We start from the raw sequence: 16054 nt of genomic DNA, 5'->3' as shown, positions 1-16054 counted from the left end.
CGAAATAAAACAGTGGAAATAGATAAAAAGCTAAACTGCTGTTAGCGACTGTACGAGACAGTGGCGCGGACAGTTTGACAAATGTTCTTACAGAGGAACGTGGTGGAGTTAGTTTTTATGGCGAGTTCGATTACTTTAATACAAACTTAATAGGATAATTGAACCGGCAAAAAATTCACAGGCCCTGCTCACGAATGCAAATAAAAACATTTTAATTAAATTTAACTTAATATTCCAAATAATTAGAATTCGAATGGCTTATTTTAGAGATTAAAAAAATAGTCTAAAATAGTAAGTACTCAAGATTGGTCCCAAAAATATTTGGAGATTGAAGTTAATGAATCTTCAGATAAGTAATGGAGCATTAGCAAAAGTCGATCAATTTCATCACACACGTATGTAACATACGTTGAAATGATAACGACACATCTTATCTGAAAGACATTATTTCATACACATCTATCGGAAAGCCATTTGAACTGTGTCTGATTTTATTCTAGGCAATTTATTTTCAATAAAGCACTATAAAAAGACTTATCTAAATCGTTCGGCGCTCACTGGTAGGGGAGCAACTGTCATAAACGTCGATGCTTATTTACGTCGTATTGCACTACTGGGAAAACTATTGGCTGCTACTATAATTATATATTTTATACATTGTTGTGTATGTATTAAGGTATGTTTTTTGTTGTTGTGCCTATTGTCAAATTAATAGGCTTAATTTAAATTCAGTATCTTAACAAGATCGCTGTACGGTGTAGTTTTGACTGTATTTATTATCTTCTGTTTATTCTTTGTGACTAATGAGTTCTACCAATAACCTTTTTTAAGTTCAGTTCCTTTTTCAATTTTTATGAGTACCTATTCGTGTGCTGAAAAAATATTTTATTCTTTTGTTATTTTTATTTTCATGTAAAAATAAAAAATATAGATATATCTGTGGTGTATTGCGTATGGAACATGTTCCATAAAGCAATAAGTACATCCGCATCCGCGGCCCGGTCCATTGTGTGCCGAAGATAAGGCGACATACCGCAACCGCCAACTAAACTTATTTAGACGACACCACTATATCTTGTAATACGTATGTTTTAGAAAAGTGGGCCTTATATATTCTTGGCCATAGTAATAAAAAAACGGAAACGAAGCAAACAAATTATGCTTATGTTGATAAATTAACAAGCAACGTTAACCACCGTATGACAATCATCATTATTTAAAACGATACCAAACCAACCAATAAAACATTAAATACATCAAAATGTACCAAAAATTATACGAATTACGCATTTTTCGATTAAAATACAACGATCGCTGTAGATGATAAACAACTAAACAACGAAATAACAGAGGAACCCATTTAAATTTGTACTCGAGCACCGACTCATTTACATGTTATTCGGGCAACAAACCCTAGGGGACCGTATCAGCCATTTATGAGTTAAAAAGTATTAAAGAAAAGAAAACTCGATAGATATAAAAAGATACGTATAATAACAAGAGTAAGAAGCCGCGTGCAAGGAAACTGCTCGCGGCGAATAAGCCTCGCGGAAAGCGGTATTGTTCCGCGACTTTTAAAACGGAACAAAATGAACGGAGGGGAAGGAAATCGGATGAAAATATGAAAAGAATACACGTTATATACGTAAAAGTGAAACGAAACGTTGGAGATCGGGTCTCAGTCGCGGCGGTCCGCAAATATAATTTGCATAGTCAAGTAGCCCAACTTTTGTCTGCAGCGGATGTTCGCAACCATATTCGTTCGTTGCTTTTTAACCACACTCTCGTTCTGTATCGGGCCGGGCTTTTTATTGCATTTTTTCCCCTTTGAACGGATTCCTTCAATATTTTGGTGTTTCGTTTTTATTCATACGCTCGGTCATCGAATTGTTTCGCTTCATATCACAGCTTTGTTGTGTTCTCTTAATCCTTGTCTTGTTATTGTCCTGTTTTAAATGCATATTGCTGGCCTGGCTGGGTTAAAGTGACTGAACGATTTTACAACATTGAAATACTGAATTAAAATTCTAATCTATTAAAATGGACGCAGCTCTCTATACGTCTTCACTTATTGAAATCGAATTCAAATGGAACAAAAGAAGTATTAACATAATAATAATATCATCGGTCGGTGAACACACACTATTTGAAATTGGTCCCATCATCGACTACAAAGGCGGCTACAAAAGATTAAAACTTTTTGTTTAGCCAGCGTCAAATGAAATAATCGATTGAGGAATTATTACGATTCATCGTTCAAACCCGCCAGAGGAAGCAATAGGCCGGATTATGGAACACAAAGCGGTGCCGACGAGCTATAGACAAATATTGACTTGTAGAAACAATGAACGCAGACGGCGCTTCTGCCGCTGCCGCGTGCGTAGGAAGAATATGATTGACGGTTCAGTTACGGCTGTTCATATCGATTGAGATTGGAACGAGGAACAACTAACTTAAATATAGACAAGGTAAACTAAGGAAAAGGGTTTGTCGTTAGCTAATTAATATAACGTTTACGCGTTAATAGACACAAAAAGTGAGATGAAAAGATCCTAAAATAAGCTTCAGTGGAGTGCAAAGCTGTTTTTCAGAGGTGTTAAAGAGAATCGATACTCGGACTCGATGGTCCGACGAATTTTCCACTGAACGGATCTTTGGACGTAGACCTTTGTATTGACGAGAAATTAACGTACGGACCTTTCCATCCTAATTTTGTTAACAAAGTAATTATGTACGGTCGTGTAAATAATATACCTTTTGACATTGTGGCTAACGGTGCAGACCCTAATGATGTTGCTAAACAAACATCGGTGGAAGGCACAAAAAACTTATTGAGAAATACCAGCCCAATAAAAATCCTAATTTAATAATTATGTACGATTCTGTTGCAAAAAATACGAATGGAAATAAAAACGAACTTTCCAATCCGTACGTTATTACTGGCTCGTGTCGGAGGTCGTACGATGACAAATGATGCGTAGGAGTCGATCGCTAGTGAACCTCGCCCGTTTCATTAGCAACAACATTAATTACTAGCAAATCTTTAATGAGAAACGAGCTTTCATTTTATTTTCATTCCATATTGCTCTAGAGTTGTTAATTTATTGCAGACAGTTTTTAGATATTTTATTGCAATGCATTTATTAGTAATTAACATTTAACTAGAAGCTCCACACATAACTATTTATTTCTTCGTTCAATTGCCTGTCTCACCGTGTACTTTGATTGTGTTCCTTCAACCATTTCCAGCACATAAAATATTTTTTGCTCCCACGGAATTTAAATGTCCACAATATTCAAATTCGTGGTACTCAAATCTCGTTCCGACACTCAAGCATCGCAACGACAAGAGGGCGTGTCTTATTTTTATTAGTTTATTATTCATACCGTTTCCATAACACGAGTTATCCGCATCTTGGTCGCCTCTCGACTCCATCAAAACTCTATCTTTTGCCATCTCGAGACAGTTCGCCGGGCTACCTCATGGTACAAGTAATGAGCTTCAGAAGTTCAGAATTGTTTGCACAATTGAAAAAAGCTTCTGCTAGTTACGGGAGATAAATTTTATTTGGTGGAAGTTACACGTTTCCTTAGTTTTGATGGTTTTAGTAAAACTTCGAATACCTAAATACATATGAAGCATTCCTTGAGCTTCATAAAATGTTGATTATTGTTATAGCCATCATGATTTATGTTACTCAAGATGACTTTGATTATGGTCAAGATTACTACTTTAGGGAGGATAATAAAAGAAATAATGCAGCGATCGGTTTCTCGTTTAGCCCGTTGTCCGCGCCGCCCCTCTGCCCTGTCGGAGGCTGGGCCTCCAGCGTCTATCAACACGTGTACCGACTCAATCATTCGTCAATCGAACTTCAGAGTAAAGAAGACGTAAATATCACTACTGCACAAGTTAGAAAGAGAAATCTTATCGATGCGTGGCCGATCGCGCGATTATTGACGAAGAAATGGCCCAAACGTAAGGTGCTTATTGCAGGTGAATTAAGGAATCCTTAAGTTTTCTGATAAAGATCGGCATGCAGTGACGTATGAGTAAAAGAGACAGATGCAATGTTACTCGGAGCCTGATTTATACGTAGATGTGTAGGTACAGGTGGAGAGAAGTATGGCGCACGACGCATACGCAAAACCGTTTATTTAGTCGCAGTTTTGTTTTGCTCCGCGTGCGGTATTCCAAGTAATTGTAGTTTCGATACGGTACAACTGGGATGGATGCTACAATCTCGCATTAATATTTATGTACAATTTTATTTAAATTAGTTCTTATGTAAATAAAATCATTACCTATTCGTTCACCTTGAATTGAATAATAAATGTTAATTTATTTGTTTTTTGTTTGACAGTGATGTACCAAAAACGGCTAAAGAAGGAGAGAAAACAGCGGCAAATGATCCAGGAACAACTTGAATTAGAACTCAAGAGACGACAAAAAGTTGAAGAGGCTCTTAAACAATCTGGAGCGCCCTCTGAAATACTCAGAATTGTAACTGGTACGTATCGTTATTATAAAGCCTTGTAGATAGAACCTCAGACATATATTATTAGAGTAAAACTTTAAGATGTTACATGTCAAATTGTCAATAGCATCTCTATCAACAAGTTTCAACATGTGTTGGTGCCCCTGACATGTTAACTTGCCGTCTGTCAAACTATCTGTGTGTTAGCGAAAATTTCACCTAATAACACACTAATGCTCCATACAATAGATAAACAACATTGAGCTTTATTCGGAGCTGTTAAGATTACCTTTTGATTGCTGATAGGAATGATTTGTGACGTATTGGCGTTGGATGCGTGTCGAGTGCGTGATGTAAGAAGGGTGGGTGAACGCTGGTGATGGCTTGTACTAATCTCCGTGTCAGGAAATCGTTTCGCAGACCATTTGAAGCGAGGGTTCTGAACTAACACGCAGTCGAGTTGATTTTGTTGCATAATCGCTGTTTACTGCGTTTATTGGTTGTCTGTTTGACTTGATTGATACAAGTACACTCAAGAATGACATTGCTAGGGTAACTATTTTGAAATATTTCTATAGACAGTTGTGCTGTATCCTTGACCTTATTTCTAACGTGACCCCATTCCACAGAGAACCTAACCCCGTCGTCGCAAGAGACGCCGCGCTCGGAGCGAGAGAACGGCTCGGAGCGGGAGAGCAAGCCCCCCAGCGCTGAGCCACCTTCAGCCTCACCGCCCTTCCAGCGGGAACCTCCTCGCACGCCTGACAAGCCGCAGTGGAACTACCCACCGCCGCCCGTTGACATCATGAGCGGTGGTGCTGCTTTCTGGCAGAATTACTCTGGTAAGCATCTAACGTCAGTCTCTATTGATACCGAATTATCATCTACCTATAAATCAATGGGATCAAGTGACCGTCGCTCGTCGTCGATAATTTTGGCAGAATATTCAAAGATGGCCTTTACTGCACAAGTTAGAAATATATACCCTTTTTGCCATATCTACGGTGTTTCATGTTTAATTATCTTCAATACGAATGTCCAATGAATCAGAAATGTCTGGTATGTTCTTCCCTTCCTTTTAACTTTGCGAAATAATTGCGACGCTAATTTCTCAATGATCAGGATATTATCCAAACGAAATGTTAATAAAACTACGTTATTGAATTCTCCGGCACGGACTGATATGGCAGAGGATATGTATGGTTTTCGAATGTAAAAGGGTCCGTTGGAGATGGAAATTTTTCCAACGAAATGAAATTTATACTCATCATATTGCATAGCTTGCGTATCGGGAATGTCAAGTATTTAAAAGTACAACGATATACAAGCTCTGTCGGTTTGTATTGTGAGTTTTGGGGGCGCGTATTTATGAGAGCTCGGTGCATTCTAATATAACATGTCGGTTTTTCTGTTTATGCGTGCACAATGCATCTTGAGGGCTAGTCTAATAAATAAAAAATATTCTTCTTAATTTCTTTTGGTAGTTTTGCAAAACTATTTCGAACGAAGTACAGTTTTTCGCTCCTCAAACTTACGGTGATAGAGAACTTGACTTCTTAAATACCTCTTTGACAAATTATATCATAAGAGGGTTAAAAAATGTGTTAAAAACACAAAGCACAGATCTTAAGAACTTCGTTATCATGAGAAAGACCTCAAAAACCGGTAACCCCATAAACTTGAACTGATTATAACTCCAATTCATTAATATTGTTCAAAACAAAAACTCGTGCACCACAAAAAGCACTTTTATTTGATTCACAAAAAATGGCTACGCGCTGAACTTTGATGAAACAAGTACAAAAATCTGGTGCTCGTATCGGTGAATCAAACCGTACTTTTTTTTCATTTATATCCGCTTTGTGGAAAGCCCAGAAATTTCATTAAATATGCACCGACGTACTGCAGCATGCCTAAAGTAGTGGCGCGCCCTTGCTCCCGAACTTCACTGATACTCATTGTGATTTTTCATTCAATACTTTAACCGTATCATTGTATAAATTGTCGATATTACTATTTTATTTATTTGATCTCAATTTCAGTAGCATCTTCAAAAATACCAACAAAAAACACACTTAATAAATTTCCAATTCCAAGCAATTTTTCACGAATTCTTCCCCCACGCTGCAAATTAACTTAGGGGGCGAATAGGTGTTTACAATTCGCAAAACATTGATACGGATTTAACCATTTCCCTTGTTCCGACGAGTGCCTTTGCCGACAGTCTGTTCAAGTAGAAATTGCAACTAATTTAAGTGTTACGCTACCCCGAGTGCTCTGACGCACGCGAGCACGCAATAACAATTGTTCGAATCGAAATCGCTTTACCATATTTGAATTTGCATGGTCAAATTATTTTGTTCTAACTCTTAAAAGACGAAAAAATAATAAAAACTATGTATATTTCTTCGAATGTCAAATATAATTTCTTATCGAAGGAGGATATTGAAAGAAAGTTTCTTAGAAATAAACCTGTATTGAAGAAGAGGTAAAAAGCTGAAACAGAAAAATACAAGAGGGTTGTAAACATAAAAAGGTTGGTAACAGAAAAACAAAAATTAAAACTTGGAGCCTTTCATCAACTTTCCTCAGTGCCTTCGGTGAAAGAAAAAAAAAACATATTTTATTATTCGTAAATTAGAAAACTTTTTTCTACGTGCTTTTCATAAGAAACGGGATGAGTCGAAAGTATTCCAAGTAATTACTATAGAAGTACTTGTGGTCATAATGTAGGTGAAATGATGAGTATTAAAATTACGAAAATGGCAATAATTCTTAGAGACGTAGACAGGTAATAAATCATGATAATGTTTCGATCATAGACGTCATTATATTGATTGATACAAAGGTATGGAGGGCGATCATAAATTGCCATTAGATCCACACAATACTAATTTATTATGTAAAAACATTATTATTGATTATAATTCTAATACAGCAAGTTGTATCGCGATATTTTATTAAAACAATGTTTATGCCATTATTAGGGCTGCGCTTGTAAAACGGATAAACCATCCGATGTAACATAAGTACCTAATATAAAGTTGAAAAATTAATAAAGAGGAAACTTCTCCATGCTACTTTTTAGATGAGCTTGTAAAATGAATGGAAATAAAATTGTACCGCACAGGTGCGCTTGAAACCTTTGACGATATTAACTTTTTTATTTATTCTTAGTAATCACCCGCATTATTGTGTTCAACGTTGTATATCGATGACTTATTGTGGTATTATCATAAGCATTGCCCGCCCTCATCTAAACACATACAACATTACCGACAATGATAAAGATTTAAAACGCACTGACTCCGAGTCACGATGGAATTGATTCTGTGTATAAAAAAGTTCAAAAGAATGTGTTTAATAGAAAATCAATCCAATCAGTAGGATTGGTCGCGCTCCAATAGAGTCAGCGACAGTAGCACTTTATCCCGAGTGCGGCCATTCGTTCGGCTGAGCCGTCGGCCGCGGCGGTTCAGCTGTAGTTCCCTTCACAATCATCCGTTTAAACCGACCCTTTGTTCACAACCTTCTCAAATTTCCAACGAAGAATTAATCAACTCAGTTTTTTTCTCTGTATTTTTACGGCAGTAATTAATTTCGCTTTAACAACGAGCCGAGGTGTCGATTGCGTTAAAAATTGTTAAAATTTAATGAGCAGACGTACTTTCTATTATTTACACAAAGATATTAGATATCATGAAAATACATCTTCTAAAAAATAATCATTTTTTGTTTACACCGTTGCGCGTTGTTAAAACTTAATAAAATATTATGAATAACATCGCTTTTTCGCGATATTGCAAAAAACTAATTTATTGCTCGGGTTTCTTAATAAGGAAATCGATTTGTCACTTCGAAAATAATCGATGAGTTTTACGTTGGTTCAGTTTTTTTATGTTCGGCAGATCAACAATCACATGAAATTGTTAGCATGAAGTCTAACGATCCGTGGCTGAACAAGAAATCAACGAGATGTATTTTGTCCAAACATAGTTATTTATTTGTTGCTGCAGCGTTTTTGCACAAATAGATTAGTAATCATCTACAGTTAGATTTTTTATCAGCAAAGCATTCGAATACTTGATGTTCCATAACTGTTCTCAATTTGATTGGCAGACAAAAAAAAGTTTCATAAATAAAAAAAATTCATATTCACAAGTAAAGCAAACAAATACTATCTCAGACACAACTCGGAATCTATTAAATATTGAAGTGAACTGTTCCCTATAAAGTTTATTGCTTTACTTACAATTGTTGGGACAAAAAACTATTTATTCTCACTATCGATCAGTGTCCAGTATCGTTTTATTTCTGTTACTTTTCAAATAGATCGGTTCACGTCCACCTTGTGAAGTCCCTTTTTGTCATTCCTTGAGCATTCGATCAAAACGAAATAAGAACTGTTTCTTTTACAAGTTTTTGTCAATTAACAAGTCTCCGTGAAAGTTAATGTCACTGTTGATTGGACTCTGAAACATTTACAATATCAACTGCTTACATTTTAATGTTGGTACTTTTGAACATTTTGAGAAAGGAGAAACAAAAAACAAACATTAAAGGATAACTTGTATTAAGCTAAGCGCTCAACCATTGCAGTTGTTTCAAAGAACAAATAGATTATAGCTCTCAAAGGAACCGGCAATTCTGTTTTAGAAGCGGCAAATGCAAAAATATTACGTATTCAAACAGACCTAATGGGACATTTAGGGGTGGCAGCGAAGTGAAACGGCAAAGGCCGAAGCTTTTAAGTGTATAATATTTAATTGTGACGCCCTAGGCGTATAATCTCGCCCGAGATAATAGGTTTCTGTTTCGGGACAACCCTCGATGGTGACACTTGTGAGTGTGATGCCCTCAGGCAGCACAACACTCAAACAAATCGGATCATAATCGAGTTTTTCCGACTGACGAATATTTACAAATAGTTTCTTTGATTCAAATTTCACAGCGGTGCAAGCCCAATTTAAATTTAAATATTTTTTGGGTTTAATTCTTTTTGAATAAGCAGAAAAATAAAGGTTATAAATTCGGGACTCGCAACATAAATTGTAAACGAATGTCGGGAAGAGAAATTCAATTCCCCGTTGAGAAAATGCTCCATCAAAGTAAGCAAAAAACGCGATTCCGTTTATATCTTTTATATCTCGTAAATTGCAGGAGGCGGCAAGCGTTGCATGAAATTGAATAAGCATATTTCGTAAAACGTCGACGTTTTCGGAGACAATTGCCTTACCTCACCTACTCTTTGCCTCTTCACGAACTTTGTCAATTTTCGTGGAATCTTATTAGAGGATGTCCTGTGCTTGAGACGTGTTTCATTTTTTGTGCCTTAATTTGTGTCGATGTTTCTTAACGCTTTACACTGACAAATCATTCCATTATTTATTGGTATATTTTATCAAGCAATATTTTTTAACGCAGCCATAGACTGAGCGTAATTGTATTCCAGAACGAATTAAATAAAACTATGAACAATCACTATACCTAAAATTCTTTCATAAATCAACACTTTAATCAACTAACCTAGAAGAGTAATAAAACAAATGTCTTCAAGCGTCACTGATTCATAATTTCCATTTTATAACATCGTTACATTTGCAACGAATATTACTCCGAACATTGTAGCGTTCGAATAACCCTTGTACGAGAAATTTAATAACACTCGCTGAACGTGAGTGCTACGTTTTTAACAAAGGCAATATCGAATATTAAATTAGAATGTGCCATACGGATGTGAAGTCCGTTTGATGTGAGTCGGCTTTCCCCGAAACACTAATGACATTTTACGGAGCGACACACGTGTAACTACATATTGTACTCTCTGCGCGAAATTTTGCTAACGTCACCCCTTAACTTAATAGTGCGTCTTCTGGTTTATTTATTTGAAGAAAAGCTTTCGATTGTTTTGAGTGAATATTTTTTTAAAGCTTTATTTGTTTTTGCCAACAGAAACTCTGGCGCAAGAGTTGGAGATGGAGCGCAAATCCCGCCAGCAGGCCATGGAGCGCGACGTGAAGAGTCCCTTGTCAGACCGCGCCGGCTACTACAAGAACTCAGTGCTGTTTAGTTCAGCCACTTAGCTGACAAATTCCGGGGCTAACGACTACCCCGACAATCAAGAATACGACAAAGAAATCGACGAATCGAGAAAACCAATGATCAGCGTCAAACCCGAGTTTAGGGAAAAATAAATCCAAAGATTCGAGATTGGTGAATGAACTTATCAGTGGTCTCAACGTTCCGATCGATGACACAATTCTCAACAGGAACACAAAGAAAAATACTTCCAAAAATATCTTAGAAACCCAAAAACTGTTCATCTGATTGTTTATTCAAGTAATGTTTTGGCATAAACGATCTCAATGAAGTTATAACTGCTTCTCGTTATTGAGATTAATTGTAAATATTGTTATTGAAATCGAAGTAAGATGTAGATTTCGTGGTGTTTATACGAAGTCTCATAAACTCTTCTTCCATAGAAAAATTTGTAAATATCCCTTTATAATTATTATTAGAGTAAGTCAGTACGGTTTTATCGACGATCCGAGTAATTTATTCGTCAATATTTTAATCTTTTATGAAGAGTACCTTTAACTTATCGTTAAATGCCATATTTATATATTAAGTATCCATTGTTATTTGCCTTTGTAAATCTGAATTTATTTTCAAATCAATCTGTACCTACATACACATATCATAAGCTGTTACGTTACGTTCGAATGTTCATTGATCGATTGAAACAATTGTTGGAATTGATCTAAGACTGCTTTTCCAGAGTTTTCTAAAATGTTGTCACTAGTCTCGCAATTTCTGTAAACGATAGGTGTTTAAGTTCCTATGATGTTTGTTTAAAAGACCGTTACGATATCTTCAAACAAAGTTTAAATAGTAGGTACACATTTGTTTAATCCATGATATTTTACTTTCAATAGTGAATAATTGTGATCTTCACTCTCGTGTAATTTATTCAATTTTAGTGCAATGATTAGATTTAACTGATACTAGTGTATTTCATAAACCATAAAAGTGTACGATAAGATAGTGGTTTTAAAACGATACATTTTTACATTTCAATATTATTGACTGAAAACAGAAGAGACAGTTTTTTGCGTACAATATAAACTAAGTGTTTTCTTTAAAACTTCATAAACTAGAAGATGTATAAATAATTATAATCGCTATATCTCATATCCATAATGCAGAGTCGATGTATATGGGTAGTTAACCTAACAATAAGTTCGGTAGTTTAACATTATACATAAAGTATAAAATGATAGTGTTATTTATATTGATGCTTAGTTTACGAGACTTTGGATGTCTTAATAGCTTAAAGTAAGGTTTTAGAGATTGTATCGGGCGTAATATTGGCGCTTGGCTATTGGGCAACCAGCACTAGTTGGGACACCAAATGTTATTTAGTGAAACGAACTACGGCTGTTGAAATATTCCAATCGCCTCGAAATTGTCGAAAATAACGTAAAACGGAATATTGGTGAATAGTCAAACGCCGATGCAAACGATCGCTTAATACAAGTAATTACATATTATCTGTAAAGGATAATGAGACGTAATGAATAAAACTTAGTTGTTACTATAAATGTTTAGCTGAACATGTGTGATTGTGTAAAGGGCGTGAATGTGGTACTTTTGTATCAGTTATTTTCATTTGATTACAATAGAATGACAGTACTGATGTGGAAGCTAGTATTTGTGAACGCACCCGCCTCGGGTCTGACCCAGTATTGTCGTTAGAAATAGTTTTTTCTTTGTCAATTAGATGTTGAGGCTTCTCAATGTACCTATTTTGTATTTTGGTAATAGTATGCAGTTCTGAAAGCAAGTGTAACTATTTATTATTTCTATTTTAATTATGATTAATTTACTTAAAATTGTGTGTGTGCCTTGTATCGTAGATGAAAATATCAAGATTAAAAGGGAAAATTATCAGTTTGTGTTTTGTTTTATAACCCCTAGCACCCATTGCTTAACACTATCTACAATAACACCAAGTCGAATTGAGAATAAATTCGATTGAAAGCTATAATTAACAAAATCATCTGCAGTAGAATACATAGTACATAGCAGTAATATAGTAGAATGAAAAATATATACCTAATAAGTAACTTGAGTTTAAAAAATATTAGTTTAATTAATCCAAAGAGGAGATTATTTCTTCGAGATACCACAATAATTTACTACCTATAAAACGCACCCAAATTGAGGTGCAGACAGCGACAGTAGCTCAACCTAAAATACGACATAATTAACCAATAGAACAAAAGCAATTGAACAACGTCGTCATAAACATGAAAAGTCGTAAGAACTCGATTTTATATTAGAGTTCAGTCGCCCATCGCCATTTTAAATCCTGTGAAATCGGAAAAGTTCATATTTATTGCTAATAGATTTTCGGCCGATGAACACCGGGTTATTTGGGATGCAATTTTATTTTGTCCATATGAATGATTTTTATATTTGCCCTCGGGGTGGCAACCAAGGACCCCTTTCCGATTTCGATTTCGGACATCATGCAATTGTTGCCCCCTTGCCTTGTAGTTGTTTGGGAAAATATTTTCGATATCAACTTCGTTGGTTGGTTTCACTTCGAAATAAAAATTTTAGAGGGAAAATGGTGTATTCCTGGATTTTGATGTGGGCAATATAAAAAAAAATTGCTAGCTTAACACACATGATATCTTTTAACGAATTAGGTTGTCTATCTGTCGTTTCTGGAATATCTATGGATATTGATGTTACATAGAATTGTGACAACATGGCATATAGGTACGACAGATTTATATACTAAGAAAACCGATTCCCGAGTCGGGCCGAAATCGCTTTGTGGGTTTTAGAAGACTTTCACATAGCAGCCCGGAGCCTGGAAGGTGGTGATTGATACACCCGTGCATCGGAGAGCACGTAAATGTCGGTCCTGCGCCTGATCTCTTTCCGGTCGTGTCGGATTGCCGTCCCATCGGGCTATGAGAGTGAAGGAATAGGGAGTGCACCTGTGTCTGCGCAAATGCTCGTGCACTATAATATGTCCTGCGTAGTTGGCTAATCTCCTTACATGAGAACAGCCGCCGTAGTCGATAATCGGCCAGGAGGACATCATCATCATCATCATACTAAGAAATAAGTTATAAGTAGAGTCATTAATAACATAACTGTTTTGCATAACAAATACTTACGAAGCTTTTATAATAAAAAAAAAACCTTAATTGCTTTCAATTTAAAAACATTAAAATTCAAATTAATTAAGCTTAAAAGCTTTTACATTGAAAACTTAACCCTATGAATAAAATGAAACTACTAAATAAATATTATTATCCCTCGATTTTTCTGTTATTTCATGAGCCATTTGACACGATTATTAAAGTATTACATTATGAACAAAATATGTAATTTATGTAAATGTTCGCCGTAATAATAGTTATATGAATATGACACTGACACTATTATCGGTGATAATTGGATACTATTAACCATAGGATACTTGTATTAAGATAAATTGTGTAATGATATGGAGAGGAGAGCACGTGGACTGAAATAATACGAAAGGTGAAAACAATATCTGCACAAATAAATCAATAACTTAGATAAAATACTAAAAGCTTATTGAAGAATTGGGTAAGAAAGGTAAATCAGATTTTTTATTTTTGCGAGGTATAAATTCTTAGACCATATTGAAAAATCGGGACTATAATATGTACCAGTATGCCTATGTAGCTACAGATTTCAAAATCAGATGGACCCTGACTATTGGACCAATATCCTGTATTTTATACGTGCACGCAAAATGCTAAATATATTAGAAGACTTTTGTAAAGGTCTTGTGTATATAAAAACATGGTTCTTGAAAACCAATCTATATAAATCTGTCAACAGCAAAATATGACCTATTACTTCGTAAACTACATATTCTGACTAGGTACCAAGTTTATGATTATTTAGAGGATGCACTATAAATATACTTGAAAGCTTTCATATTAGGTAATTAACGGAACAGTCATATATTTAATAGACATACCTTCGCTCCTTTTAAAAAAATCGTTTATCTCGTCATCATCAGAAAGTAATAAAGTCTAAGTAGCAGTATTTATCACATACATAAACATGAATAAAATTAATACATAGTACGTCTCTTGGTGGCACCTCTATTATTATTTTTTATTAACTACTATTACATTATCATAGTTATGTAGAAAATATGAGGTCAGTTATATTTATACAACAATATATATCTACTTAGTTTCTTTCAAAAAAATACTTGGTACACCTATGAAACAAAGATAGCAGTTCCCAAAAAGAAAATTTCAGTTCATTGATTTTAAATTAATTTGCAATTGAGTGCAAATGAGAATATTTTTAATAACGGCAAAGACCGTTTATTAGAAAATATTACTATTTCCATATCTGGTAGGATTATTTGTATACCTATTCTTTAAAAATTATGAACATATTTCACTGTTTATTATGATTGAGTTCACGCCATGAATTACTTACATTAAATAAAATTATTAAAACTTTCATCCTGATAATAAAAATAAATTGTTCACTGGCATTTTGTTGCAATTATCAGTTTATTTATATTTTATTAATAATATTGAAACAGCTGTGCTATTGGAACTTTATTGAAACTGGCCTTAAAGAATAGCCACTTTTCATTTTAATTATTTAATTTCGCAATAGGTGACAGATAAAATAACTGTTGTTACTATATCTAATTGAATATACATAGCATTATTACTGGTATCTTCATTATTTATTGTTTTTTTTTTATACAGACAGTTATAATTAAAAAAATAAATTCACCAAGAAAAGTGCTCAAAGATGCTACATAGATATCTACAAGAGACACAGTGTCGCGTCACGCTGGTACACAGCAATATATAATAATATAATAAGACGATATACACGTAGTAAGTTGAGAAACGTTTTCCAGTTAATTCTGTGGAGCTGAGTTAATATCGCTCGCATAAATATTGTCGCACACGACAGCTCTGCGCCGCTTCTAGTCTCTATTGAAGTATGGCTGGCTGATACAGGTGGCGTATGTTTTGAGTATGTGATGTAACTGTCGTATTATGTGTCATAAGTCAATGTTCAATTCTTTTAATTTATAAATTTTCTTTTAATTTCACTGAAACAATGAAAATATTGGTTAGATGCTATAATACGGTGTGTTTCAGTTTGAAATTGTTTTATTATAACTCAAGTAAGATTTACTATTTATATATTTTACTTCCTGTATCGGTAAAATAATTCTTCATCAATACTAATATATTTTTCAACTAACAAACTCTAGACCCTATTGAAGCTATCAGTCACATTCAACGCCTGAGCAACTGTAACACATATCTTCTAAATAATAAAATACTATATTACCAAAAAGCAGCACCCTGTACGCGAACGCAGCGACACACGCACCTGACATAGCGGACTCGGAGCGCAATTTTCGCTCTCTGAAGCGCCACGGATTAGTTTTTCCTTACGATAATTAAATAACTTTGAGCTATGTTGTTGCGTGATGTACGGCCATGTTTATTGTCTTGTTCCCGAGGGTGTGAATA

At 35.0% G+C, this 16054-nt stretch overlaps 1 protein-coding gene across 11 annotated transcripts in view; it reads left to right on the top strand.

Annotated features, from left to right (window-relative positions):
• The window catches only part of LOC124629656 (dachshund homolog 2), a 133074-nt gene extending 120646 nt beyond the window's left edge, over positions 1-12428 (top strand). For all 11 annotated transcript variants that reach the window (XM_047163162.1, XM_047163168.1, XM_047163167.1 and 8 more), the window contains 3 exons: positions 4365-4511; positions 5108-5320; positions 10431-12428. In XM_047163162.1, coding sequence (XP_047019118.1) covers positions 4365-4511; positions 5108-5320; positions 10431-10561 — 491 coding nt within the window. In that variant the 3' untranslated portion in view covers positions 10562-12428. The remainder of the gene's footprint in view (positions 1-4364; positions 4512-5107; positions 5321-10430) is intronic.
• Positions 12429-16054: the final 3626 nt, after the last annotated feature.

The sequence above is a fragment of the Helicoverpa zea genome, chromosome 4, assembly GCF_022581195.2.
Source record: "Helicoverpa zea isolate HzStark_Cry1AcR chromosome 4, ilHelZeax1.1, whole genome shotgun sequence".
Classification (NCBI taxonomy): domain Eukaryota; kingdom Metazoa; phylum Arthropoda; class Insecta; order Lepidoptera; family Noctuidae; genus Helicoverpa; species Helicoverpa zea.
This window is presented reverse-complemented; position numbering and strand designations above follow the sequence as displayed.